The sequence below is a fragment of the Chlamydotis macqueenii genome, chromosome 9 (assembly GCF_036417535.1).
Source record: "Chlamydotis macqueenii isolate bChlMac1 chromosome 9, bChlMac1.mat, whole genome shotgun sequence".
Taxonomy (NCBI): Eukaryota; Metazoa; Chordata; class Aves; order Otidiformes; family Otididae; genus Chlamydotis; species Chlamydotis macqueenii.
This window is the reverse complement of record NC_141564.1, coordinates 9,356,503-9,383,554: the sequence shown is the minus strand read 5'-3', so window position 1 is coordinate 9,383,554 and position 27,052 is coordinate 9,356,503. Positions and strand designations below refer to the sequence as shown.

The 27,052-nt window shown below is 50.1% G+C and overlaps 1 protein-coding gene across 1 annotated transcript in view; it reads right to left on the bottom strand.

The window, feature by feature from the left end:
* EPHB1 (EPH receptor B1) overlaps positions 1–27,052 on the bottom strand; it is an 82,215-nt gene that overhangs the window by 50,626 nt on the left and 4,537 nt on the right. Inside the window, exons 2-3 of the mRNA XM_086755095.1 lie at positions 4,430–4,494; positions 303–984 (exon numbers count right to left, since the gene is read on the bottom strand). Coding sequence (XP_086611221.1) covers positions 303–984; positions 4,430–4,494 — 747 coding nt within the window. The remainder of the gene's footprint in view (positions 1–302; positions 985–4,429; positions 4,495–27,052) is intronic.

Here is a 27,052-nt window from a genome sequence, read left to right as displayed (position 1 = left end):
GGCAGCAGATCACAGAGGTGGCTTCCAGCAGGCTCACAGCAGCGGCTGCACCAGCATCCGTGTCCTCGCCATGCTGCTCACCAAGTTCGGCCACTCACCGGAGCACACCGAGAAGCCACAGGTTGACCACCGCTCCCAAATCCCGGCCTGGTCCCCAGAGCAAAACCACTTCAGGGCAAGTAAACGGTTCGGAGCCAATTTCAAACCAGATATTTCCCAAAACACTCTGTTTGAGGACAAACACGTTGTTAAGCAAAGCTTAAAGACAATAAAAGCGCCTTGTTACCCAAGGCCAGCCTTACCTTTGCAAGCCACGTTGTTCTCCGGCTCATAACCAGCCTTGCACGTACAGCGGCCAATGGGGACCATCCACTCCCCGTCCCCATTGCAGTACAGTTTGATGGGCACATCCACCTCCTCAGCATTGGGGATGCAGGTGCCGCGGGCAGTCACTAGAGAGGTGCTCTCCGCCCCCGTCATCGTCTCTGGGAAGATGGCGAAGTTTTGCACCACGCTGGGGCACTTCTTGAAGAAGACCCTGACGGACAGCAAAGACATGCAAGCCCCGTAGTCCTGGAAAGCCAGGTAAAAGCCATTGCGGGTCAAGGGCCCGAAACTTCTCACTTCTGTGTTCACCTTCATCAACCTGCCACCAAAGTCCACCTGGGAGAAGCTCTCGTCAGCAGCAATGGTGTCCACTTTGAGGTAGGGTGCCTCCGTCCAGAAGGCAGACTTCTTGGTGGCAATGACAGAGTCTGTCTCGTAGTAATAGAGGTTGAAGGTCTCCTTGCAGGAGCCAGGGACATTGGGGAGGCTGCTGCAGTCCCGCACAGTGAAGCGCATCTCGGTGTAGATGCGGTGAGCTCCACGTCGGTTGATGAATGTAGTGAGGAGCCAGTTGTTCTGGTTGGGCTCGAAGACATTGCACACCTGGTACGTACGGATGGTGTTGAGATTTTCGTCGTAGCCACTGACTTCTTCCCACTGCAGAAAGGAGAAGGGAGAGAGGCTGTGAGAGAGAGGCAGAGGGACCGGCGGTGGCCCATGAGCCCTGACATGCTGCTCACCCTGCACAGGGGCAGGGCAGGGCTGGAAGAAGGATCCCAAAGCCCCAGAGGGGAACAGAAACACAGCTGCGGACACACAATGTGATACATGTGCAGAAACACCACCTGGGCCAGCACCAGAAGAAATCCTCACCCTCTTGCCCCTGCATGCCTGCTCCCTCTCCCCATCGCTCCCAGGCGATGCTAAAACATCCTTTTCCATGGAGGCAACTCCCTTAGGTACCCTGGGAGGACATAAAAACAGGAAGAAAGATGGTCCAGGTACCTGGAGGTGGGAGGGAAAGCAGCACACGAGGCTACGGCTGCATTAAAGCCCAAATGAGCACATGGGCTGGAGAGGAGCCTGACCCCAGGCTCCGGGCACGACGGGATCGTTTCCCCCGGCAAAGAAAACAAACTGAATAAAACATTACCACCGTGGAGAGAGAGAGAGAGAATATGGATTTGCAATTCGATTTATAGAAGGGCATTAATATAATCCAGGCTACAATTTCAATTAAGGGACAGCAGCAAACTGCGAATAGTCTATGATGGCATTAGAGTCCTACAGACAGATTTACAACCTCATAATCCATTCATTTTAACTAATCCATGTTTACAGTCTCCTCATAACAGCATTATTCATATGGCAATCTTTAAGCAGCACTCTGAATATCATGCATAATTTCCAGAAGCGACACTATAGCAGCGCTTGCGCGTGTTTGTGCTCATGTGGGAGCACAACGGCAGATGAGTGACACCAACCTGCCCTGTAGCGTTGAGTCTTCCCAAAAAGCTGATGCACCACAGTCAACCCTGCAACCTTACAGATTTTCCATTTTCCATTAAACAACCACGTTCCTCACCCACTCCCCTAGCTTCTTCCCTGTAAATCACAGCTCTGATGTTAAAAAAGCAGGTTTTTATTTTGTTATCAAAGCAGAGTCCTCTACATACTGCCAACAAGCACAGCAGAACGGTTGCTCCCAGGTCCACCTACTTGGCTCTGCTAAGCTTCAGCAAAAATCCCAGCTCAACTTTGTGCATTGTTAAGCAATGTTTACCAAATCAGCCATAAAACCTCACACATGCAGCCCAGCGCTCTCCCTTCTCATCCCACACCATAAAAGCATTGCAAAAACCCATCTCCCCCCTGGACAAGATGTGTGGATTCAATGGCACCTTTTCACATGAGAAAGCTGCAAGGTCCTCCCCAACCGGAAGGGTTTGGCATTGTTTCCAGTTCCCACCTGGGCTTTCCATTACAGCCCTGTCACCCAATTAATGCCAGAAAATGAGCTGCCTGGCTGGGTGCACAAGAGAGGACTTGACCAGGAGCCCATCTCCCATCCTCCCATCTCCTCCCTCCTGCCCTAAGGAGCAGGAAGGTCTCATTTATAGATAGCTGCTACTCTTCTCTCTTTTCTTTCTTTGCTTCCCTCTCCTGGTTCATCTCTTCTTCGCTTGTTCTGTAACGCTCTGGCTTGTTGCTAAGCCCCAAAGCAAGGCTGCCAGTGCACCCTCTGCACTCTCATTTTTTTGGATGAAGGCAGGCAAGGCAGAGGGGAAGCTTTTGGTTTCCCACCCCAGCTTTCAGAAGTCTGTGCTGAAAAAGAAATAGCACAGCCTTAGGGTGGCTGCTTTTGGGAATTGATGATTAAAAACTAGAAAAGACCAGCTAAATTTGGGACCTTTGTTAGATCCAACACAAGCAGAAATCCCCACGTGAATCTTAGCATCTCTGCACCAGGCTGCTTGGATGGGTCACAGTCTGCAAATCCTCACTGGCACCCGCACTCTGGACAAGCCTTACCTCAGTACTGGCCATTCCCACTGGAAAAGCCAAGAGACAGCACAAATCTGCTCTCAGATATTTGTTGTGAACTATTAGATGGGACAAAACCTAAAACTCAGTGCTGTAACTGGACAGCTCATGAAGACTATCGCATGCCTGGAGCGAGAGGAAAACATTGCTTATTTACAACCTACTCCAAAACCTGCCTCAGCTGAGGCATGATACCTACAGGAGGGTTCACTCCAGGAGTCCAAAATACACTTAAGATGCTCCATATCCACCCAGTAAAGCACCTGATGGTACAAAGAAAAGCCCAATCCACAAGCAAGGGGACTTCACAGGGGAAGTCAAGCTCTCCAACACACGCTACAGATTGACCCTGTGTCTTTTAAACAAACGACTTGGTATTTTAAAATACTTTGTGGAAGATCTAATCTACACTCCTGTAAAGGAGAAGGTTCACCAGTAACTCTCAGAGGAGTGAGAGTTGGATGGATGCAGGGATGCAGGCTGGGGAGAAGCTTCACTCGGCCGCTCTGCAGAGGGTGAGACTGCCATGCCTTACAACGCAAGCTCCCTCCCTTGCCTTGCGCGGGCTTTCAGCGATAGCAGCTGCAGGCAGCTATTTATATCCCATCTCCATCACCTGCACATGGCTCCCCTACATTTTGCCAGCAATTTATCCAGGCTCAGATTTTTTCCAGAGCAATTCAATAGCAAAGCCTCACACATCAAGGGCCTCTGATGTGCCTGGAGAGGACTTCATGCCCACTGCATGTGTGGTTCAGTTTTGGTGACAGTGTGCAACCTCATTTCTTTTGAGGACTCAGACAAGCCAGTGACCCTCTAACAAAGACGCAGGCTGGCATCCTTTCCCCCTTGGTGCCACATCCTAAAGGCCCCAGGGACAGACCCCACTGCTGTACCCATCCCTGCCCACCTGGCTGGCTGTCTCACGGTGATACCCATCCATCAACTCACATCCCCTCTCTCCGTCGCTCCTCTCCCCCCAGCTCCGTCTCTCACTTTCTCTGCCAGGGGAATGTGAGTCAGGTTATTTTATGCTTCCAATCCTCAACAGCTCATATTATATAAAAAAAGATGTTTTAAGTGCCTCAGGGTGTTTTGTTCCTCATTACTTCATAAAAGTGACATTAATAGCCAGGGAAGAGCACTGCCGAGTGCAATTACGGATGATGTTCAAGGTATGAAAGCTGGTTTGAGTCTGCTAATGTTTCCTAATTACAAGTCTTTTGGCACAGAGAAAGGGAAGGTGCAAGGTGGGGGATGAAGAGCAGTGATGGGCCCAGACCCTTCACCTGGGAGGAGGACAGGCAGGGCAGGAGAGAGCACCAAGGACGAATAAAAGCTCCATCTTTGCCGAGACCTCAGGACCAGTTCAGGAAAGGGATGCTCAGCCCTGGACCAGCCGTGCAGCTCAGCACAGTGATGCCCTGGCCACCCCACACAGCCCAATAGGGCACCGCTGCTCCCACTGCGACCTTCCCTGTTCCCCACCAGCATTTTAAGATAAATAGCATGAACCCCATGAGATCGTGTAAGGATGAGCTGGACGAGTGGCACTTACCCCTGAAGGAGGGTTGGCGGTCCAGCCCAGCTCGGCTGTCGCTGTCCGCGTATCCATCAATGTTTCTGAGGAAACACAAGAAAAGGAAAGAAAACTAGTTACTTCCAAAGTCTCTGGTGACGTTACGAGCACAGAGCCACAGAAAAACGTTCAGTTGCTTTCAGGGAGAATGCATCTGACCCTTGGAGCGGCTCAGAAATAAAGCAGCAGGTGCACTAATGCATCTAATGAACTAATGGTAACTTCACTCCAGAGCAAACGGCGCAGGACAAGACTCTGTAAAGAGTCACGGCCTGAACCCAGCCCACGCTGCCATCTCTAATTCTCTCCCTAGTGCCTCGGTACAGGCTTTTCGGCGGGTCCCATCCAACTCACTCGCAGCTCCGCAACGTTAGACATCCCATTTTATGCGCTACATCTGTCTAGTGCCCCGAGTTGTCATTGCACACGGTTATTATTTGTCAGAGTGATTTCAAATACGCAAATAAAAATCACATTGTCAGAGCAGTGTTCCTCTGCTGAGGGTCTTTTGATGGAGGATTTGGTGGCAAATATTTAAAAGCTTTAATACAGCTGACATTTGCCTACTTTTATTCTTTAAAAAGAAAAAAACAACCAAACACAACAAGAATAATAGTGAGAGCAACAATATACAGAAACAGATGGCAAAAATCCGCCAGGTTTTATTTATTTGTTTGCAGCAAGCAGACATGCAGATTAATTTCCTCGATTCCTGTGTCTCAACCAAATAGGAGGAGATGCGCCAGCGGTGGCTGGCATAGCTGAGCACCCCCCCTACCCCTCCCCTCCGTGGTTCCAGGTACTCATGGCAGCTTTGCAGCACCAGGAAAACAGGCCCAACCAGAGAAATAAAGGTCAGGAAAATAAAAATCAGCCCAGAAATATGAACTGCCACCAAACTGCTGCTTTTAATCTCTTCACCACACTTGCTCCAGAAATTGCAAGCGGGAAATGAGACTCCTATTCACCTTCCCACCCCTCCCTTTGCCACGGATGGGAAGCCAGAGGAGGGATGACCAGGAGCTCCCTGCCCTGCTGAGAGTGAAAAACATTCCCCAATCCTAAAATCCCTGGCTCCCAGAGGTGAGCAGGGCCACAGAGACAGGGTGAGCAAGACAACCCTCCCAAACATGGAGTGAAAAGGTGCTTGGGAGCTTGCAAAGCTTCTGCACCTCTAACAGGTCCCAGGTGCTGCTGTGGCACTGCTGGGGGAGCTTTGCTGGTGGATGAGAAGCTTAACATGAGCAGGCAATGCGCCCTTGCGGCCCAGAAGGCCAACCGCATCCTGAGCTGCATCAAGAGAAGCGTGGCCAGCAGGTCGAGGGAGGTGATTCTCCCCCTCTACTCTGCCCTGGTGAGACCCCACCTGGAGTACTGTGTCCAGTTCTGGAGCCCCCAACACAAGAAGGACATGGACCAGTTGGAGAAGGTCCAGAGGAGGGCCACAAAGATGATAAAAGGGCTGGAGCACCTCTCTTATGAGGACAGGCTGAGAGAGTTGGGGCTGTTCAGCCTGGAGAAGAGGAGGCTCCGGGGAGACCTGATAGCGGTCTTCCAGTACCTCAAGGGGGCCTACAAGAAAGATGGGGAAAGGCTGTTTAGTAGGGTCTGTTGCGATAGGACGAGAGGTAATGGTTTTAAAATAGAGGGGGGTAGATTTAGATTAGAAATTAGGAAAAAATTTTTTATGATGCGAGTTATAGAACACTGGAATAGGTTGCCCAGAAAGGTGGTGGAGGCCCCATCCCTGGAAACGTTCAAGGCCAGGCTGGATGAGGCTCTGAGCAACCTGATCTAGTCAGGGATGTCCCTGCTCCTTGCAGGGGGGTTGGACTAGATGACCTTTGAAGGTCCCTTCCAACCCTAACCATTCTATGATTCTATGATTCAAAGCCCCCAGCCCACTGCACCTGTGCTTTGGGTGGTACTTTGCGCGGTGCCAGGCCGTCCAGTTAACGGTGCCGGCAGAGAGGAAACATTTCACCCCCTAGTCCGCATAGGGAACAGAAAAGCATGGTGGTCTTCACACTATCACAGCATATCACTCTCTACAGCTTCAGCCCCTCTCTGTTTGGCAGAAGCCAACTAAAATCAATGCATCCCAGCTGCAACTCCCCCCGGGCCCCAAACGGTGCTGGGGGCTGGCGCTCCAGACCTCCAGCGAGTTTCCGCTCCCACCGCCACCAAGCCTTCCTTCCCTTGCAAACAGCCCCGCACCTCATTGAGTGGTCATTAAGCCTCACTATGACTCTTCAAATAAGCAGGTAGACATGTCCATACATAAACCAACGTCAAAGAGGAAGCGAAAGGCCGTGCAAATATCTCCCAGTACCCACTCCTGGCAGGGCTACCTAGGGAGGGATGCTCTGAGAGCCCCCAAAATCCCCGGTGTTTCTTCCTGCAGCAAGCGCCATGCAGGGGAAACTGAGGCAGCAGGGCCTCTGCCCAGGGTGACCTGGGGAGCGCGGCTGGGCTGGGACCCTGACCTGCCCTCTGCAGTAAATAAGGACATGCTCAGCAACAGGAAAAGCACTTCTTGCAAGAGTCTATTCAGAAAAGATTTTCACTCCATCATCTCCCTTCCTGTTCCATGCACTTACAGCTTCCTTCCTCAGGCGTTTTTTTTCTTTTTTTTTTCAGTGAGGCAATGGCAGAGGAATGTATTCTTGACAAAGTACAATTATAGGACAGTAGCACAGAGGACCAGCTCTGCTCCAAGGCGGCATCCACTGGGGTCTCTCCTAGCAGCGTGGGGTTCCCTCCCGAAATCTCACCCCTTCCCTCCTGCTCTGCTCCTCCCCAAAGGCTCCACACGTCATAAACAAAGCAGGAAAGCAGAGCAGCAATGCTGGTGCATCACGCAGCAGCTCCCAAAGCAGGAGGCTCCGAAATAGCTAAATAAATACAGAAACAAATGAATAAATTTAAAAGAACCACAGAGAAGCTTTCACTTCGGAGGCTTCGAGTCATAAGGAGACTGCGTGGCCTGTGACCAGGGAAGCCACACTCACAAAGTTTCCACTGCAGATGCATAACTTGCACTTCAACAGCTCCAAATGTTTCTAAAGGAAATTGCAAACCAAAGGAAAAACAGGGTTGAGAGCCACTGCTAAAAGCCTGATCCTCTACAGACCATCTCCTGCCCTGACTCCCAAAGATACTGCTATAAACAAAAAGAGCCATAACCTGGTTGGTTGGTTGATTTTAAATAAAATAAAACTTAAATCCTCTGTTTCAGCTTAAATTCCTGCCAATCTCGCCCAAACCCCAGGACTGCAGAGGTACTGGCACCAGAAGGACTCAGCTGAGCAATTTCCCATTGACCTCCGCTATTTCCTCTTGGAGGAAACCTTGGATTTTACTTCATTTTCTGGGACATCTGAGTGACATCGTGGCCCCAGGGACATTTATGGCCAGGCCTTTTAGGGCTAAGGCTCTGTCCTTCAGCAGGGGGGTTGTTTGCAGACACAGGTGCCCCTTGCCCCAAGATCCCACAGAGAAAGGGGGGACAAGATGAGGGTCCCAGTGCTCACGTCTCCATGTCTGGGCCACAAACACTGCTGCTGGTGAGAGGACACAGGGATCACCCTCACCCCCACCTCCGGCCATCCATCACTTAGGAGAAGGTAAAGGAGGGACACACAGTAAAATCCCTTCGCTCTGCCTGCTAACAAGGGGATTACCGTGGACCAGCACCTGAGCACCATTAACGGGCAGAGAAGCTACACAGACACCTTGCACCTCTCCTCCCGTACTCTACTTGCCTGTCTCATCCTGCTGCAAGGACTATTCCTCATTAGTTGGCACTGGGTATTAATTAAAGCCCTTTGGGGGTGTCAGCGCAGGGGTACATTATCTCCTGGTGCATCCTACATCTAGCACAGCATCGTTAGCCACAATGGGTGAACCACGTGCCACCTGTCCCCCTGCATCAGCCAGTGCCCGCACCTCCACCGTGCCAGCAGACCGGCTCAGTGCCCAGTAGGCAAACAAGGGCAAAACACTGCCCTCCCCTTGCCTGTCCATGATTCTGCTCCTCCAGCAACTCCTTCCATGCCTGACCACTTGCATGCAGGCATAGGGATACCGAGAGGATGCTCTGTCCAGGAGGGAACTCAATACACTTGCTTGGAGGAGTCTTCAGGACCTGAGCCTCCACCAACGGCAGCTGACCAGCCTGTAACGGCTGGAGCCCTCGTTAGGGAGAAGATGAGCTCTGCTACGGCAAGCTGAGCTCTCAGAGTGAAGAATCTTCAGCTGTATACAGTAGATTTTCTTTAATGGACACATTACTTTAAACTAAGCCTTTGCCATCTGTTCCAGTCCCTAATTATCAATACAAAAACAAACGTCTACTCACAATTACACTCATAACGAGTAAAGATGCCAGCAATTAGAATGCACCAGCATCCTCGCTGCCGAGCGGCGCATCCATCTGTGATGGCACTCGCGCGATCCAGGCAGGGAGGACTCGCTGTCGTCCCGGGCTCCCCGCACCCTTCCAGGCAAACGGTTGTGAGATGCAGCCAGAGCTGATGCCTGCGGCGGAATAAGCTGCATCCCAGAGGAGCAAAGGGTGGGCTGGCATCATTCAAGTGGCGGGGGAAAATAAGTTATTTGAGGCGAGAGTAGCCAGGCACGGAGCAGGGCAGCACTGCGGGACCTTTCATTCCACTGATGCAGTCCTGCCACCCACCCTTCCCAATAGGATTTAAACCTCTTCCAGGAAAACTCTTCTGAATCACCTTGAAATAAAGCTGAGTTTATTTCCCCAAAATCTCCACCCTGCAACCATATTTCAGACCTCCTCAGCATGGAGGCCTCCTGCTGAGTCCCATCATGCAAAGGACTCCCAGCAAGGAGCAGGGTCTGGCTACAGGCAGAGAGAGGGATGCAAGGAGGCCAACCCAACCTGACCAGGTTTCAACATTGTCATCTGGAAAGAAAGAGACATGACAACAAATCTTCTGTTCAGGGAGGCCACAAAGAAACTTCGAGTGCTGCACTTTTCAATAGATGCCTCGGGGACATGATCCCTCTCCCAGAGCAAGAATCAGCAGCTCTTGTTCCTGCAAGAAGATAACAGCAGGAACCAGCCTAAGGCACTCAAAAGCAAATGCTTGGGCATATGCAAAGAGACGCAGGCATGTCTAAGACAACCAAGAGAAAAAAAGATAGAAATTAAGCAAAATAAGGAGAGAGGAGGCTTGATAACAACAGATGGGTAGAGGGAGATTTGGAAAGGCTGCCAGCTGCTGGAAATAAGCCCCCCGAGATGCGTAGGGAGCAGAGAGGTGCGTGTCGATCGCTGAACCTTCAGAAGGAGAGGGGAGACTGGAGGGCAGCCATCGAGTGGGGGCCAGAGTGTGCATGCCTGGTCAGGTCCAGGGTCTGGAGGAGCAGAGGATGCTCCACGGGTGGGATCTTCAGAGACTCACCCCGACGCACCCTCACAGAGCACAGAGCAAACCGGAATAAGCTCCGATGCAGTCAGTGCACGTCCCCTGGACTGTCCTGGCCTCACAGCATGACTTTCTGAAGGTGAACAAAAGCAACTTCTTTTCATAAGCAAAGCACCATATTTTCCCTTCTATTTCATGCTCATAAACGCCAAGCTTTCTTTCTACTCCCTCTTTCTCTCCCAAGAGCTTCAGCAAAATCAGCCCAAGGCAAACGCACAGCTTGGGAAGCTTCTGTCCAAGTTTGGTGACATTACCAGGGAAAGGGAACAATAGAGAAACAGAGCCAAAACGCTTTATTACAAAGACTAGTGCTAAATAACATTAACTGCTGTGATGCCACAAGCTCTTCCTTCCTGCGGTTGCCGTGATTTCAAGCCGAGCCCAGACAGGACCATGGCTTTCACCACCACTACCTACATGCTTGCGGTTTGCATCTCAGCCTCTCAGCATCACTGGAAAGAAAGTCCCACAGGTGCCAGCGGAATCATTCGAATTTAATTCTCACGATTCCCCATAGGCAAAGAGCTTCAAGCACACATCAGGAGGTTGTCTGAGTAATTCCAGGTCGCTCTCCAAGACCATGCTTCTGACCATGACATCCCACAGACCCAGTCTAGGTTTGCCCATGCAAGGTTTCAGTATATCCCGAACTTCGGACCAAGCTGAGAAAAAGTAGCAACACAAAATCCATGCAGCTCTGCTGCAGGGACTGAGACAGCAAGCTGCCGGGTACACATCCCACCCAAAAAGTCTGTTCTGCGGGAGGACTCCCCATCTGGTTCCTGCTCCTAATTGGGAGGGAGCACTGCTGCTCACCCCTCATGTTGTGAAGGAGCCGGCGGCTGTGCGGTGTGAACGCCACGACATCTCCCATACGGTCTAATTACAGCGCTGGAGAGGCGGGCAGGGTAAGAGCAGGATCGGCCTCTTCCCTTTGATCAGCGCTGCTCTTCTTAAGTTTCCTGAGAGCACTGGCTTCCGAAAGAGCCGTTTGCAGTATCTACACACTCTCAATCAAAAATATTACAGCAACAACTAATTACGTCCCATCATTCCCATGGCTCTGTGCCTTTAACGGTGCATTTTGCTGCTACAGAACGAAGTTGAAACTGCTCTGGAAGTGCATAACGAGCTCTCCCCATCAATCTCCCGCGGGTTCGTTATGAAGGATTACCCATCGAGTAACAAACCCAGCTGAGAAGGGAAAGGATGCGCTAAACAACAGCAAAACAAGTCAACACAAACCATTTTCTGCCTGTATTTTAAAGAAAACCGCTGATGCCTTGGGGTCTGTATGAAACTCTCCGGGGAGAGGAGCAGCCGTGCCTGCTCTGCAAAGACATCTCAGCTGCGACACCATCCACAGCCACCAGCCAGCGGGAGAAGATCTGCGGCGGCCAAAAAAAACCTGTTCTCGGTTGGAAAGGGAAAGAATTTATATATATCAGCTGAGGACAAGCGTGCTGTGTCAATTTCTGACGGGATGCATTAAGCTGCGGCCGCACAGTACAGCCCCAGACCTCCTCTGGGATCTCCCGTCAATGGCATGGATTTCAGCGCGCAATGAAGATGCATCGCAGCAGGGCAGGCGATAACTTAATGAAGCTCAGATTTGGGGGGTGTTTGCTCAGCAACTATATAACAACTTTATCAATAAACCGCTGCCTGCTGTGACTGTGGGATGAAACACTCTAATTACAAGCAGCAAACGCTATCCATATCAGGATATAGTAAATTGAAATATCCCGGTTGATGTGCTTGAAAGCGCTCAATAAAATACCTGCCTAAATTTTTGCAAGCATACGTGCATACACACACACGGCAAACCCAGCGTATCGGGGAAGAGGAAGGCACAGGCAAAAACCCCACCATGGAGCCCCACGCCTAACACAGGCTAAAAAAGTTCAAGTGGCGATGCGAAGTATGGACCATAAGGACCAAGTCCCGTTTACCACCAGCCGCTCCTCCCTGCAGACCGCGCAGAGGACACCCAGCGCCAGCACCTCCCCTCGGTTTTCACGCTTGACCCAGCGCAGGTACGTGGTGTTGGACGAGCTCAGCCAGAGTCACACAATCCATTTATCATAATCCTACCAAGGAGAGATACAGTAAATCAAAGAGACAACCTGTCTGCAAATAAATTACAGGGCGGAGGGGGAGAGAAAGAGGAATGGAGAGGAAAAGAGACAGAACTGCAGAGGGAGAGATAAGAGAGAGGGAAGGAAACAACAGAGAATTACCAAAAAAGCATGCATCACAGGGAAAAAGACAAAGGGGACAAAATCAAATATAAAGATAAGAGGGAGAAGATAGGCCTTTTGTTTTCCAAATTGTAAACCTATTTTTAAAAACTTGAGAACAATTTTTAATCCACAAAGCTCAAACCAGACATGAGAGGCAATGGGAAAAATCTTGGGACAGCATGTAACAGGTAACCCAGTATTTTTCAAATATAAGCAGCTCATTTAAGTGACAAAGTCAGTCACCGAGAGCATCATTTTTGTAACTGCACAGAGGCCACAGATACACAAAATCCACATGTATTATTAGGCACAGATCACAGTCCTTACATAAGCATTTACAGATGGGCACGCATGTGTTTAGCAACTTAAAGTCAAGAAGCATCAAGGGCTGAGCGCACGCTGTGGGAATGGCAGGGTCCCTGGGCGGAGGGGACAACATTGCTTCCCCTCAGGGAAGCCAGGCCCTCCCTGCCTCCCGCTGCTTCGGGCACTCAAGAGTTGGGGCTGTTCAGCCTGGAGAAGAGAAGGCTTTGGGGAGACCTTATAGTGGCCTTCCAGTATCTAACGGGGGCCTACAAGAAAGACCAGGAGAAACTCTTCAGTAGGGCCTGTTGTGATAGGACGAGGGGTAATGGTTTTAAAACAGAGGGAGGTAGATTCAGACTGGACATAAGGAAGGCATTTTTTACCCTGAGGGTGGTGGAACACTGGCCCAGCTTGCCCAAAGAGGTGGTAGATGCCCCCTCCCTGGAAACGTTCAAGGCCAGGTTGAACGGGGCTCTGAACAACCTGATCTGGTTGGAGATGTCCCTGCTCCTTGCAGCGGGGTTGGACTGGATAGGCTTTAAAGGTTCCTTCCAACCCAAACTATTCTCAGGCCCACCAAGACAGACCCAGCCCTCATAAGAGCCCAGCTCCTCCACCATGCCACCACCAGAGGAACAATCCAGGGCTGTAAGATGACAAGGCTACGTTTTAGGAGAACATTTTCTGGATCATTGTCACTATGCATTTAAATTATCATTTTTGCTTTCTCAAGGCTGGGTTGCCAGCAAACATCACTGAACTTCACAGCCTGCCCCGAAAATCATTGTATGTCAAACTTGGCAGTTATACTCGTTTCATCCTCTAGAAGATGTGGAACAGGAACTCAGCCACCCAGGGATGAGCACAGGCTTTCCCAGAAACTCTACCCTCCGAAAAGCTTGTGAGGCTGCCCAGGAGAAATGGCACTCTCCAACTTGCGGTTCAGCTAAGTGGCATGAGAAGGTATGGCTTGAATGAGGGATTGCTTAGGATGGGGAAGGGCAATCAATCGCTTTTTCTCATCCAATGCTATCACCACCCAGGAGCACATGCCAAAGCAGATGAAGGCTGAAGGTCAGGAGCCTGAGAACACCCTATCTCTTGTCACATAGTTGGGTGGCTTCAGCACAAGCTGGGCACAGCAGCCTCACACCACTGGACTTTTTGGGTTGAGATTGGCTGGCTTGGACAACCATCTCACCAGCCAGTGAGCGAGGAGAATCCAATATCCCAAACCCATCATACATCCCAGCAGAAGCACAGCGCCTTAAAGGATGGCAAGGATAAACCAAGTATTGGGGAGCAATGTCAACAACTTCCTGTTTTCTGAAACTCACTTCTTGGTCAACAGCCCTTTACCAGCATCAGCTCAATACGGAATGCTCCAGCCAGGCTGAATGGAGGCAAATGAGCTCACCCAAGAGAAGGACATTCTGCTGGGAGCTCTTCTCTTAGGAAGAGGTGGTTTGATCTTCGACATGCTATGAGAAAGCAAAGAACCCCAAAAGAAGAGAAAGAAAGAAAGAAAGAAAAAAAAAAAAAAAGCAAAGTTTAAGATTTCCCACAAAAGGGCCATTGAAGCCTAACAAGTTCAGTGGAACTGGGCTCCTAATCAACTGGGATTCCCTCGGAAATGATGGCCTCTAAATACAGAATTAGTCAACTGAGAAAACAGAGCAGCCATAAACATCAATAGCATCCTCAATTACATGTGTTAGGATAAATTAAAAGGATGTGCAGTCTTCACGCCTGGATGCACAGGACAGTCAGCCGTGGGATTGCAGGGGGATCTCTCCAGCAGCGTGCTCACAGGTCTTACGGCTGCACCGCACTTGGCTACAGAGCCAACTTTCAAGGCCACCAGCACAGACACAACACGGGAGCAGGTGCAATAAGCTCTGCTGAACTAATGCTAATGCACCAGACCTGTGCCACTCTGTCCCTGTGGCTCTGCTTTCCCATGGGATTTACTGTGCCTTAATCCAGGATAGCACCGCCTATGAGGAAAGCTCTGAAAATCAAAACATTTATCCTGCATTTCCCTACATGCTGTCGCTTCTCTAGATATTCAGGATGAGTCACTGTCTTGGACCACGTTCTCCAAAAAAGCTTCATACTTGCTACAAAAACATGCATCTCATAGAGCCCTAAATCTAAAATGCCAGCCGTGCTGTCAAAGAGCTCTCACTACGAGAGATGCACCTGGCATCGTCCGGCTCCTATTTACTAGATCTTATTTTAAAATGTCAAAGGGATTCTGCATGAGCGACGAACATGACAGACTGCTCAGATGGCGAGCCAGCACCGTCAGGGGACTTGGGGTTAGCGAACAGCATCCCTTTGCCCCTGCACACCGCCTCCCAACGCAGCTGAGGCCTTGGTGTTTTCCCTAGACACCAACATTTTGGGGAAAAGCCTCCCTTTTCACCCCGACAAACCTCCTGGGCTGTCGACAGCCAAAGCCAGACTGCTCAGTGGAGCCAGAACCAAAACACTGCCATCAAAATTAGAGGCTTGAAAAGAAAAACCCCACTCAAGCAACAAGTAAGCACAGGGTGAGCTTGCCGGCACAGCCCCGGCGCAGAACAACCGCAGCCAGATTGATCCTGTATTTTTTAATGCAGCATCCGACACGTACTAGAGCCTTCAGGGAGGCCAGCCAATTATTTTCAGGTGTAAATAAGAACCGAACAACAGCAATAGCATTGCTGGTCCGAGGATGCGTCCTGAAGATCCGTGGCTCATGCGCTGGGTATCTCAGGGGGAGAGGAGGGGAGGCAGAGGGGCGAGAGTGGAACCGCGCAGGGATGCTCTGGCTGCCGCTGGAGAGGACGAGCTCAGCCCTGGCTGCCAGAGCACAGCCGTCGAGGAGAGGGGGTGGAAATATTGAACCTCAAATGGAAGAAACTGCAAAAGCTCGTCAGCAAGCGGCTCCCCGCACCGCCTCCCCTCCCGGCACCGGCCGCCTTGCCGAGCATCGTCTCTCTGGTTTTTGCACCATATGGAGTCAGCTCGCAAGTGCAAATGAGGCAAAGAGTGTGAGAGGCAAAGAGAAATAAATCTGTGCCATCACGGCAGTGCACGGGGCTGCTGGCAGCAAGGGGAAGCCTCCGTCGGGACATGGCCAGGATGGGGGGAAGCTCCGCCTGCATCCCGTGGGGACGCCTTGGCGGAGAGTCCCGTTGCCTGCCCAGCCCTCCCCACCATAAGGCTGCGCATGTGGGAAAGTGGGAAAGGGGATGTGGCAAAGTCAACAGATCCATCGCAACAGATTCATCCTGAGCAGACTCCACTGGGATTTTTACTCTGGCCTCACATCCAAATGCCGCTTCCCAAAATGCCCTTTGGCTCTCTCAGCTTTGCCTGGGACTTATCTTTTTTTTTCCCTCCAATTTCAGATTTGGTGAAAACAGCCAATGGCCGGGATCTGTAACTATCCTGCATCCTCTCCCAAAAATTTTACTATCAGTCTGAGTCATCTCTAGGTGCGTACGCACACGACAGCTGGCTCATTGAGTAAATACAGAATGTGTTTGCCAGGATTTCTAAACGCCCGTTCACGCAAGACACTGTACCGGCTCTGAGGGGCCAGCGAGGCTGTATTAAACCTGTGCCCAAATACGCCAACAGCTACCACCAACTGCAGTCGCCCCGTTAGGAAGATGCTCTTCATCAATGGGGTGCACAGCAGGGGCTCCAGGACCTCTCTTCATAAGCTCCTGGTGCACCATCTGAACTGTGCCAGTAGCAGCGGGCAAACTGCTGCCTGCCTGCCCCAGCTCCTGCCCGGGCAGAGGCAGTGCCAGATCCTCTGTCCCCGCACCAGGAGCCCTGGGATCCATATTCTGTGAGAAGAGAGGAAAAACAAGCACTGCTCTAAGTCGACCAGAAATCACAAAATTTTGCTCAGGATCACACCTACGATGAGCTTTTCCTGCTCCCACCAGTCTTGGGAGGCAAGGAAGAGGAGCAGGAAGAGGAGAATGCTGGCAGGAGGCATCGCTTGGCAGCCGGCCTGCCCAGCACACCCCTGCCTCCAGCCCCAGCACAGGTGCAAGCTGGGACAAGGATCTAGCACGAGGACAGCCATCTGTGCGCCAGGAGCTGTGCCAAGGTGGGTTCAGGGGATTGTTTTCCCCCACCTCCTCGCCAGGACAGTCTCCGTCCTGAGTGCACGGGCAGAGCTGACTTAATACACAGGTGACACCAAAAAACTTCAGCATGGGGTTGCAGGGAGGTAAGCAAGGAGAAGTTAACCAGAGCCACCTCCAGCAGCCTGCCAGCCTGGTCACCGGCCAAGCCCCAGGAGGTGCCTACAGTCCACCACGGGCGAGGGACGGTCCCAGTGCGACCAGCACAGCTCCATTTCACACGCCAGCTCTGCTCATTTTTCAAGTGACGTCGGTTGACGATAAAGCTTCCCCTAAGCTCATCTCCATACCCACCTCTTCTCCTGATGACACTGACCCATCCTCCCTGATTGTGGTTTCCTTACTGAAATAAATCACTTTAAGTGCATGTTGTGCTCTGGGTCTCATTACTGTTCATCATCTTCAGTGCAACGGAGCTGTCACATCCTCACAAACTGTCACTTGGGCAATACGGAAGCGATTTGGGAGGGCAGGCAGGTGGGGATATGCGCCTGGAGCTTGCCAGATTACCAGGAGCTCCCCACTCCTCTCTTCCGCAGTTTTCAGACAGTGGGCTTGCACCTTCAGCCCCACGCACCCCTCATGACACAAAAGCTCAGGAGAACAAAAGCAATAAGGCGCAACACATGCAAGACAGTATCATTGCAAGCAAGCACCTGGATGGAAGATGCCAGGAACGATGGCAGATGCACCTTGATGGCCAAGAGGCTCTTCCTTCAGCAAGGTATGTCCCTACAGGGCAACCTCCTCCAGAAGGGGTGGCAGAAACTCTCTCTCCTTCCCAAATTTAAACACCGGAAGGAGGAAGAGTCGGGCATGAGGGCAGCAAAATGGTCACCAAACCTCTCCAGCCCAGATCCTAGGCAGCAGCGCCATGCTCAACTCTGCATCTCAGTCAGGCACTTCCAACTCCACAAGGTTACTCCAGATTAATCCAGAACAGAAGATCGTGGTCGCACTGCACACAGTAAATTAAAAGCTCTGGGCCAAAACCCCATGAGGGTCATTCAGTCGATAGCAATGCAAAGGCATCATTTGCCTGTCACATTGCTTTCAAAAAGCCAAACACTCAAAAAGCTTGAAAGGGAGCAATTAAGGCTCCTGCTAATCTTGCTGTGTCCACAAAGACGGGTCCGTTGTTTTTTTATCAAGGAGGGAGTGCAAGTGCCACCAGCTTCCAGATGGTCAGCGACCCTGCGAGGCGCTGGGACCTGCCTGGTACGAAAGGCCAATCCAGCCAGAGCTGGAGGAAGGAGCTGCTCACCCATCACCACATGACAGACGCCTGCATCCCTGAGCCCAGCATGGCTCCCTAGGAAAAGGTGCTGTTTCCTGATGTGATATTTGGGAGGGTGCAAAGGTTCAGGTTTCCCACCAAGTACACAACACTTGCGTATGCTCTTGAGCATGACCATGGAGAAGATGTGCTGCTCTCATGTCTTCCATAAGGTTAGCACTCGCTCTTGGCTCTCAATCTCACCATCTCCTCCATAGGAAAAAACCCCTCACTGCCCCGGTGACCACGGCAGGAGGAGAAGACCCTGTAGATGCACCAGGACATCCATCACTGCCAGGAAGGACACCCCAGGTGGTCCCACAGGCTTTGCTTGGCTCTCCCATCATCCCACTCCACCCCAAAAACCCAGCCAGCTCACTGTGGCCCAGTCTGGAGACCCCATATCCCCCCCTCCTTGCCTAGGGCGCTTGCACACATGTTCGCACACGCCGGCACGGAGCAGGGGGGAAGCCGCGTTTGCAGAAATAACACAGGCACACAAACAAAAGAGCACAAGCCATTAATCTGGGTGAACTGGAGGAAATGAAATCATTATGTCTGCAGCTACAACATCCCGAAGAACAAATTTCCTGCCTGGATAATAAATGGATTCTTTTGTTTCACGTTGGCCCCAGCCACGTGAGTCTCTTGGCCTATTCCTCATCCAAAATATCTTCCTGTATAAATATCCAGACGGGCTCGAATTTCAGCTGCTAAAAATATGTTTTAATTATAATAATATATAATAATAATAACAACTAAAAAAACCTTAGATCTACAGGCTCCCTTTGCCTCCTAAACAACCTCTGAAGGCTTTCCAGCACACAGGCAAGCAAACAAAAAGTCCAAAAGTTGCCAATTACAGCTGAACAGCACAAATGCAATCTCTGAAAGAAAGATCGAGGCACCCAAAAGGCAGCCTTGGGTTAATGCCCGCAATAAATAACCCCTGCCAGAAAGAGCAATGATAGGTGCATGAACATTTTAAGTACTGATGGCCCAAAAGTACCTATCAGCAGCAGGACAGAGACCAAAGCCACGCAGCACACTGATCACGGCTCCTAACCTGCAAACCTTAGGGCTGTGCAGGTTTTCTTCTGAGCCAGGTTTTCTTCACTAGGATTCGGGATTTATTCATGAGATGGATGGGGAAGGCAAGTTCTGGCCTCCCCTGGCTTGGCAAGGGTATTTGTCAGCTGCAAGAACAGCTCTGGGGGTCTTGAGGGATGCAGACCTCTAGGAGAGTTGTGTGAATGACTGGTTTCAACCATTCCTTTCATCTGCAGCTCCACTACACCACTCAGTTAAAATCACTTTTGCATCTAACTACATATTTTGCTTCTGATTTCAGCTTCTTTTTTCAGATTCCCAGCTTTACAAACACATAGCAAACACTGCAACAAGTTTCAAAACAAGACATGATTTTGAATCCAAACATCAAAGTGCCATGGTGGAAGAAGTCTAAGTTGTTTGGATGCTAAAGAGAGACCTCCATGAACAGAAACGAGCTCAAAAATCCCCTCAAGCTAGCAGGCAGCTGGAGACAGAAGTTTCAGCCAAGCCCACCCTGCCTTACTCCAAGTAAAAGGTCTCCTTGACACAGCGCAGGAGCAGACCAGCCCACTTCGGCCTTGGAAGCGGTCCCCCAGCTGCCTCCTCCCTTTAGTTGTTTTTGGGCAAAGTGTCTTGCGCACCAACCTACTACCTGCAGCAGACCCCCTGACAGAGGGAAGCCCTGGGGGTGTTCCTTCCTCCTGTGCACAAGCATCACCCCAGGTGAGCAGGGGACAGCAAGGAGGCTTCTTCCACTGAGCTAAGGCACGTTTGAAAGGCCAAGATTTTTCATGGAACGGTAATTTTGTTTCTCTCAAAAAAATATTAGTTCAGCAGAAAATATTAAAGATTAGCAAAAGCAACCCGCAAGCCAGCTGTTCAAAGCCCACCACCCCGTGCTCACCCAGAGCTCTTACTGACTCAGAGTTGTACTCGTTCTCCATCAGCCAGAGCATCCCAGCACCAAAACCTCTTCTCTTTGACTTCAAACATGAGCAGAGGAAACCCTTGTTTTGAAACCCAGCTTGGTGCATTGTACCAGCAGAACTTCAATTTAATTTTCCTTTGTGGGTCATCTTTAATTTCAATTATATTTTGGATACCGGGGAAAGTGTCCAAGCATAGCTGCTGCCTCATTTCAATCGCTTATCTTTGCTGTTTCTTCAAGGAAGAGGAAAAAAAAAAAAAAAAGTCCTTGGAAACTAAATATTTACACACCCACGTACACTAATCCCAGTAGATCCAAGGGTGGGAAGCCTATTTAAAAAAACATCCCTAATTACTTTCCCATTTTAAAGGGAATAATCTGGCGATTAGCTAGAATGCTTTACTTAAGTAATCATATATTTTTTTGAAGAGGAATAATCTGCCAGCATGTGCATAGACAGGACAGGGGTTTGACCAACCATTTTTATACGCTTCCCTCACACCCAGCTGCCGACAGCCCAGCAGCACAGAGGAGCTGGAGGCACGGCGGGCGGTCAGGGGGTCATTAACTGCCACCCTTGCAGGGTCACCCCCGGGATGGGGACAAAGTCAGCTCAGGCAGCGGTATCTTGTCAGTCCCTGGATTGCACCACAAGGAAACCTCCTTGCAGGGAAAATGGCAACAGAGCCCCAAGTGCCTCAGAAGGCCATCGGTCACCTCGCAATGACACTCCAGTAAGTACCCACATCCCTCCCAGCAGTGCCACGAGCCGGGAAACGCAGTGGGTTATTAGTGCAACGAGCTGATTTATTGGGAGCCTCTTTCAGTCCCTTTTTGCTGATGTATTAACAAAACTTATTCTCATATCAGACAGTAAGGCGGTTTCTACAGGGGAAAAAAAAAAAAAAATCTAAATAACCCAGACCTGGGAATGTATGTAAGGATTTGCAAGGTCCCCCCTGCCACAGCAAAGCAAACAGCAGGTATTTGCTAATTAGCAACAGCCGCCGCGCTGTTCAAGGAAAAGGGTGAAGCCTCCAGGACGGCTGAAAGTTTGATGATAAGACTCACACGGCAGATCATTTAGAAAGATAAAACCACACTCGCTCTGCCGCAGCCTACTATTAAAAGTGGAGAATGTTATTTCAGGTAATAAAGAGCAAGACCTGAGGACCAGCCTGGGAATTCAAATTTACAACTTGTATCAAATTCATATGCTGTAAAACTTCACCTAGTTTATAAGTTTCTCACCAACTTCATAAAATATGTTTTATTATTATTGTTTTCTCACTCTCTTGCCTTAATAAAATTCCTCTCCCAGCCTGTGTGGGTGTTGCATTATAAACATTTGCACTTTGATTCATTCAAGACTGAAGAAAGCTTTCAAGGTAACTATTAGGAATACTTTAAATGTTTCAAAGACATCCCAGATTCCCCTGAACGTGGGCAAGCTTTAAAGAAATAAATAAAAATGTGCCTCGTCGCAAACCACCTCCAAAAACCTGCTGGGCTGGTGACTCAAGAGATCGCATTTGGGAGTGACCGAGTCGCACGCCAGCCCACCGGGGCCCATGCCTGGCGCAGGGTGAGAAAACACAGGGGTTATCGGGGCACGGGGTAAGGCAGGTGCCTACCCATCACTCCCCAAGCCCCCTCAGGGGGCTGCGAAGTGGATCCCAGCAGCTGGAGGCAGTCAGACCATTTTCTCACAAGTAAAGAACTGGACCATGCCAAAGTAGGAGTTTCCCCATCCCCCGTCAGCCCTGGAGAGCAGAGTCCAGCCCCAGCACACAAAGGCAGAGCTGGAGGGTTCTCCAAGCAGCATCCTTCTCAAATCAGCCCATTTTCTCCAGCCTCGGCCAAAACCCACTGAAGTTAATGAGCGTCTTTTTATAGCCTTCGGCAGGCTTTCGAGCAAGCCTTTCAGCGCAGCAGACTCCCGCATGTGCGCAGTGGTGCCAGCCATTTCAGTAATAACCCACACATGGCACAAGGAGGGATAATAAAAGCAGATTTTTAGAAAGATACTAAACACAACTGGCGCGTGACCTTACAGCTCCCACCAGCCTGCATTCACCTCTTCTCCTCCACGAGGTCGGCTTTAGCATCCATGGGTCAGGGGGGCATCGCCAGCTGATCGTCAGAGCTCGGGGAGGGGCCTACACAAGCTGGGTCCAAACAAAAAGGAATCGGTTCCTTTAAGTCCTGCACAGCTGACACTTTTCTCCATTTCACTGAGCAAGAGTAAGGTTACCTGGTGCGATGCACATGGCTCAAGCCACATGTCCCTCCCCAGGAAATACAACATGGAGGCGATACTCCTAAATTTTATTATACCAAAAATTATCGCTTTACAGCTTCTTATCTGGGCGCAACGACATCATTATACATGACCTCACAGTGCCTCTGTTGAGACCCTGACGAGTTCAAATGCCTTAGACCCCTGCCAGCAATTTCATCTCAAGGGGCAAAGCGCAGACAGCAAAGGCCACGCATCTCCAAGGGGTTCACCCACATGCGTGAAGCTTCTGGACAGCTTCAGCCAAACCCCTTGGGCTGGGGAGCAGCTCTGTGCGTCTTGGACTCGCCCGCAGCCAGGTCATGCCTATAATTTCCAGCACTCAATAAAGGATGCAGAGACCCGACATCACTGCTTTAAAAATAACTAAGACAGAAGTACAGGGATGGAGCGGCCACAAAGGGAGGGCATCTCTGTGCTGCTGTGTACCACAGGTGAACAACACCTATGGAGCAACTTCACTGGTACCACGGGTACGCTGTGCGAGGCAGAGGTCCTGAACTAGTCAAAAACATTGTATGCAGTACTTCTGGCAATACACTGGTGATCTTGAAAAGCCAAATTTTGTTATTTCTGCCACATTTGTTTTAAATGAAAAGCAGAACTGATGGTCCACAGAGCACTTTGAGATCATCCCACTCCTGTTCTGTCCCTACGTGTCCATCTCGTTCCTTGAGAGTTTGGAAATATGAAGATACACGTATCGGGTGGAAAAAACCTCAATAATTAAAGTGCCCAGCCACCTACCAAGACCAGTCCCCAGCTATTTCTTCGGGCCACCCCAGCCTGTCCCCAGCACATCAGGCTGTCCACCTCTAGCTCCCTCCTGGTCAGCAGGACCAGAGCAGACCCCCATAGCCAGCCCCATTCTCCTCCTGCCTCCCGAGGACAGCGTTTCCTTTTCAACTCTTCTGCTGGGTTTCTGGTTTTCCCAGGGAAGATGTAATTCACACCCCTTCGCCTCTTCCGTGGTGATTTAATGTTTTTTGAGCAAAAAGCAATTATCCTCGTATCAACAGGACCCTAGCGAGGACGATAATGAGGCAGCTCCGACCCCGCGGCTAAGGAAGCGGCTGAAGCAAGTGGAGGCCTCTAGTAATCAAAGGCTTGTCCCTAGCCTCTGATTGAAAAAAAAAAGAAATAAAAAACCTCCATAAAACTTCAATCGTTGCCGTTCCCTGCTCCATCCCTCCACGCACGGTGTAGTTTTGGCAGAAAGGGGACAAACACCAGCCCCAGGTCCCTCATGCTTTGCCACTCGGCTGTGTTTTGGGTGTTGCTTGCTGGCTCACCCGCAGCACCCCAGAGCAGGGAGAGGGCACAGGAGGATTGATCTTGTGCCCAAAAGCAGACACTGCAGCCCTTGTTTTCCCAGGTTTTGGGGCTCTAGGAGAAGCATCTCCCTACCCGGAGTAGAGCCCGGAAGGCAACAGGAAGGCGACCTGCCCTGTCCTGGGACTGGCATGCATGGCTGGGCAAAAAAAGGTGTCCCCATGCTCTGCCCTAAAAATGGAAAGAAATTAGGAAAAGAGTAGCAAAGATGTGGATGTGCAGCAGGTCCTGGGCTTTGCAGGACCACAGAGGCCCCTCATGAGACGGCAGAGCCAGAAGCGGAGAGCATCCAGTGTTGCCCAGTACTGAGGCAGTAGGCTGAGCTGCCCTTCCCCTCAAAAAAAATAAATATATAGCCAGGTAAAGACACCAAAACCCAGTCGTGTTCAAAGGAATCCAAGGAAGATGCAGGTTGTGTTTGAATAACCCAAAACTTGGTGCCCGGCTGGTACTGGGATGCAGCGCACAGGGTATTGGCGCATTGGGGAAGAGGGCAGGATGCGAGAACTTTTCCAGAAAAAATATCACAAAACAATCCCTTAAAGTCATTATGAAGTCCCCATGGAGGACGGGAGAAAACAGCCTAAAAGCAAGGATTTCCACAGCCTCTTACCTATTCCCAGCCACCACTGTTACTCGCTGCATAACAAATTAAAGCTTAATCAGCTTCGAATACCAATAACACTGATGGGATGCCCGCTCAGACATTAAACGTTTTTCTCACTACAGTAACAAGCACATACCTGAGGCTTCACTAATCTCTAATTACTCGGCATGGCTATTTCCAAATTATTAAAAAAAAACAAAAAAAAAACCAAAAAAAAAACCCAAATCCAAAACCTTAATACTGTAAAAAAAATGCCAATATTAACTTAATACTGGGGTTCCCCCCCCCTCCATCTGCAAAGACCTCAAAAGAACTCCACCTGATTATTAAGAGGAACGACTTAGAAAACAAGCAAATTAACACTCGTTAACTAAAACCACTCCTAGCCCTCTCCTCTTCCAAGCAACCACTTGCCATCACCTTCCACCTGCCCCAAAAGTGGAAGGTGGACAGCAGAGAGATGCTCTGGGGCTCCTCTCCTCCCCTGGGAGCATCCCACCCACCAGGTTTAAGTTGGAAGAAGCGAGGCCGAAGGAAAGCCGTCTTCCTCAGCCATGGCTCGGTGCAGAGCCCCTTCCCCTTTGAACTGTTGCCTCTGATTTTTCACTGCAGGGCTCCCAGCAGGAACTTATTAAAGCCAGACCAAAGCGCGTAGGCTTTAATCATAATTAGGTCACCCTGGGTTGTGGGCTTAGCAGGCAAAACTATAATTATTTAGAAACATCAAGTTTAAATGCCAAAGAATCTTAATGGAGCTGAGCTAATTAACCAATTTCAACTGAATAACTGATTAGTTTAAAAAAAAGAAGAAAAAGAAAAATCAATGATCATAGACAACAACATTTTCTTTTAACAGGTTGTTTTCTTGCAGCAATTCTCAATTGCACAAAAGGAGACCAACAACCCCCGCTAACCAAATATTACTGTAATTAAATATTCAGCAGAAAGCCTCTTCAATTATTCACAAGACAGATAACACTTGTTTATAATTGGGGTGGTGGAAGAGGTTTCCAGAAGCAGGGATTTTGCACATCACTGGGCTCCGGTCACGGATGCAAACCCACGTGGGTGGACAGGTCACAGCATCAGCACACGGTGCCGGCTCCTGCACGGCGCTGGCCACTGCTCCCATCCCTGCTGCAGAAACCTAACTGGGGAGAGATGGATGCTTTCCAGCCCAGACGTGAGAAGATGGACCATATGGTCCACACACTTTCTGGATTGCTGTTATTAGAGCAAAAATTTAGGGGACTAATGGCCAGTTTCCAGGTTTCACACCATTTTCTGATGGTAGCGTTATTCTCCCGGCAGAGAACCAGGAGGAAAAGCAGACCCTGGTGTATCATTATAATTCACTAAGCGGCATTACCATCGGAAATTACAAATTAGCTTCTCAACAAAGGATACGAGGATATTTAGATTAGCTATAGAGAAACTACAGAACCTTTCAGTCCATTTATCAAAGCTCTCGTAGCTCAAACTTCCAGGGAAATGAAACAATAATAAATATTGAGCAGAGAAAGTTAATCTCCGCTGAACGGACTTTAATAATTCAAAAGTTATGAGAAATAAATAAATAAAGCACAGAGCCTTTAGATCCTACAAACTCACATCCCATTTTTCTTGCCATTTCTCATGATGGTGACTTTGCAGAAAATGGACGGTGATCAACAAAAAAAAAAAAAAAAAAACCCCAAAACCCCAAAAATCAGCTGTGGCTGGGAGTGACTACATTTATGGTGCAGGAGGGAGCCCACACACATCTGCCACTTATCTGGACAGCCACAGGGTTGATTTGGGCAAGAGTTTGCTCTCATTTCCCCCCATGGAATGGGCTGTGTCGCCTCTACCTGCTACTGCGCGGCGTCTGCATCAGCCCCGTGCCCGCTCCCTCCCCTGCACGCTCCCAAGCAGCCTCTCAAGCTGCTCACTTTTGGAATAACTGGCTTTTAAGCCCCTAAAAGCTGGACTGTGCAATTACCAGCTCAGTGTCCTGGGGCCACCCAAAGTCCCAGCTCTCTCCTGACGCTGCTTTGACATTGCTCCATCCCTTTCTGCATGTTTCTGCTGCCGCACCAACCTCCAAGAGCAGAAGCGAGCAGGGATGACAGAGGCTCAGCCAGCAGAAGCACCCTGCATTCACACACGGACCACGATGCATGTGAATGTCTCCCTGGATTCACATTAATTTGCCATCCCCACCACCCAGCACCACTTTGCAACGTGCTCTTGGTCACCAGTGGACTCAAACTCCCACTGTGTGGGTTATCTGCACCACTTCCATCACACCAGCTCCAGCGACCCCCATAAGCAACACGCGCTCCGGTTCCTGACATGACAACGCAGGCTCTGCCTTTCTGAACTGCCACCCAGCAAATATCCAGGCTTAACATTTGCCTTGTGCAAGTATTCATGCGTGCAACGCTTGATAGCTCAAATGTTTGCAGAAAGAGAACAAGGTCAAATTGAAATGCGCTTTCAAATTCTAATGAATATTTGGGGAAAACATTCCCTCCCCCAACCTAAACTATTTACTCAGCTTTGCTGTGCTGTTAAACGACCGCTTATACCCACCGCGTCTCTTTAGAGGGAACAGAGCACTGCAACACCCTTTGTACAATATCACACAAGCCAGGGGCTCCTGCATGAAGCCATTTCCATGCCAGGGTACGACGAGCTCGAAACCCACAGCTGGAAGAGGTTAAAAAAAAAAAAAAAAAAAAAAGCCTCCTCAAGCTGGCACGGAGCAGTGCAGCACGCATCACAGGCATCACAAGAGCAGCGCTCTGCCAGCCTCAGCCTTGCTCCAAGCATCTCTTCTGTCAGCCTCATCCCACAGCACCCCTGCTGCACCTGGGACCAGCGCCCCCAAGACTTTGCTGACCCGATTAGCATCAAGCTGCCTGTTGTCCAAGGTACTATTTCCCCCTTTTCACCAAATCTGA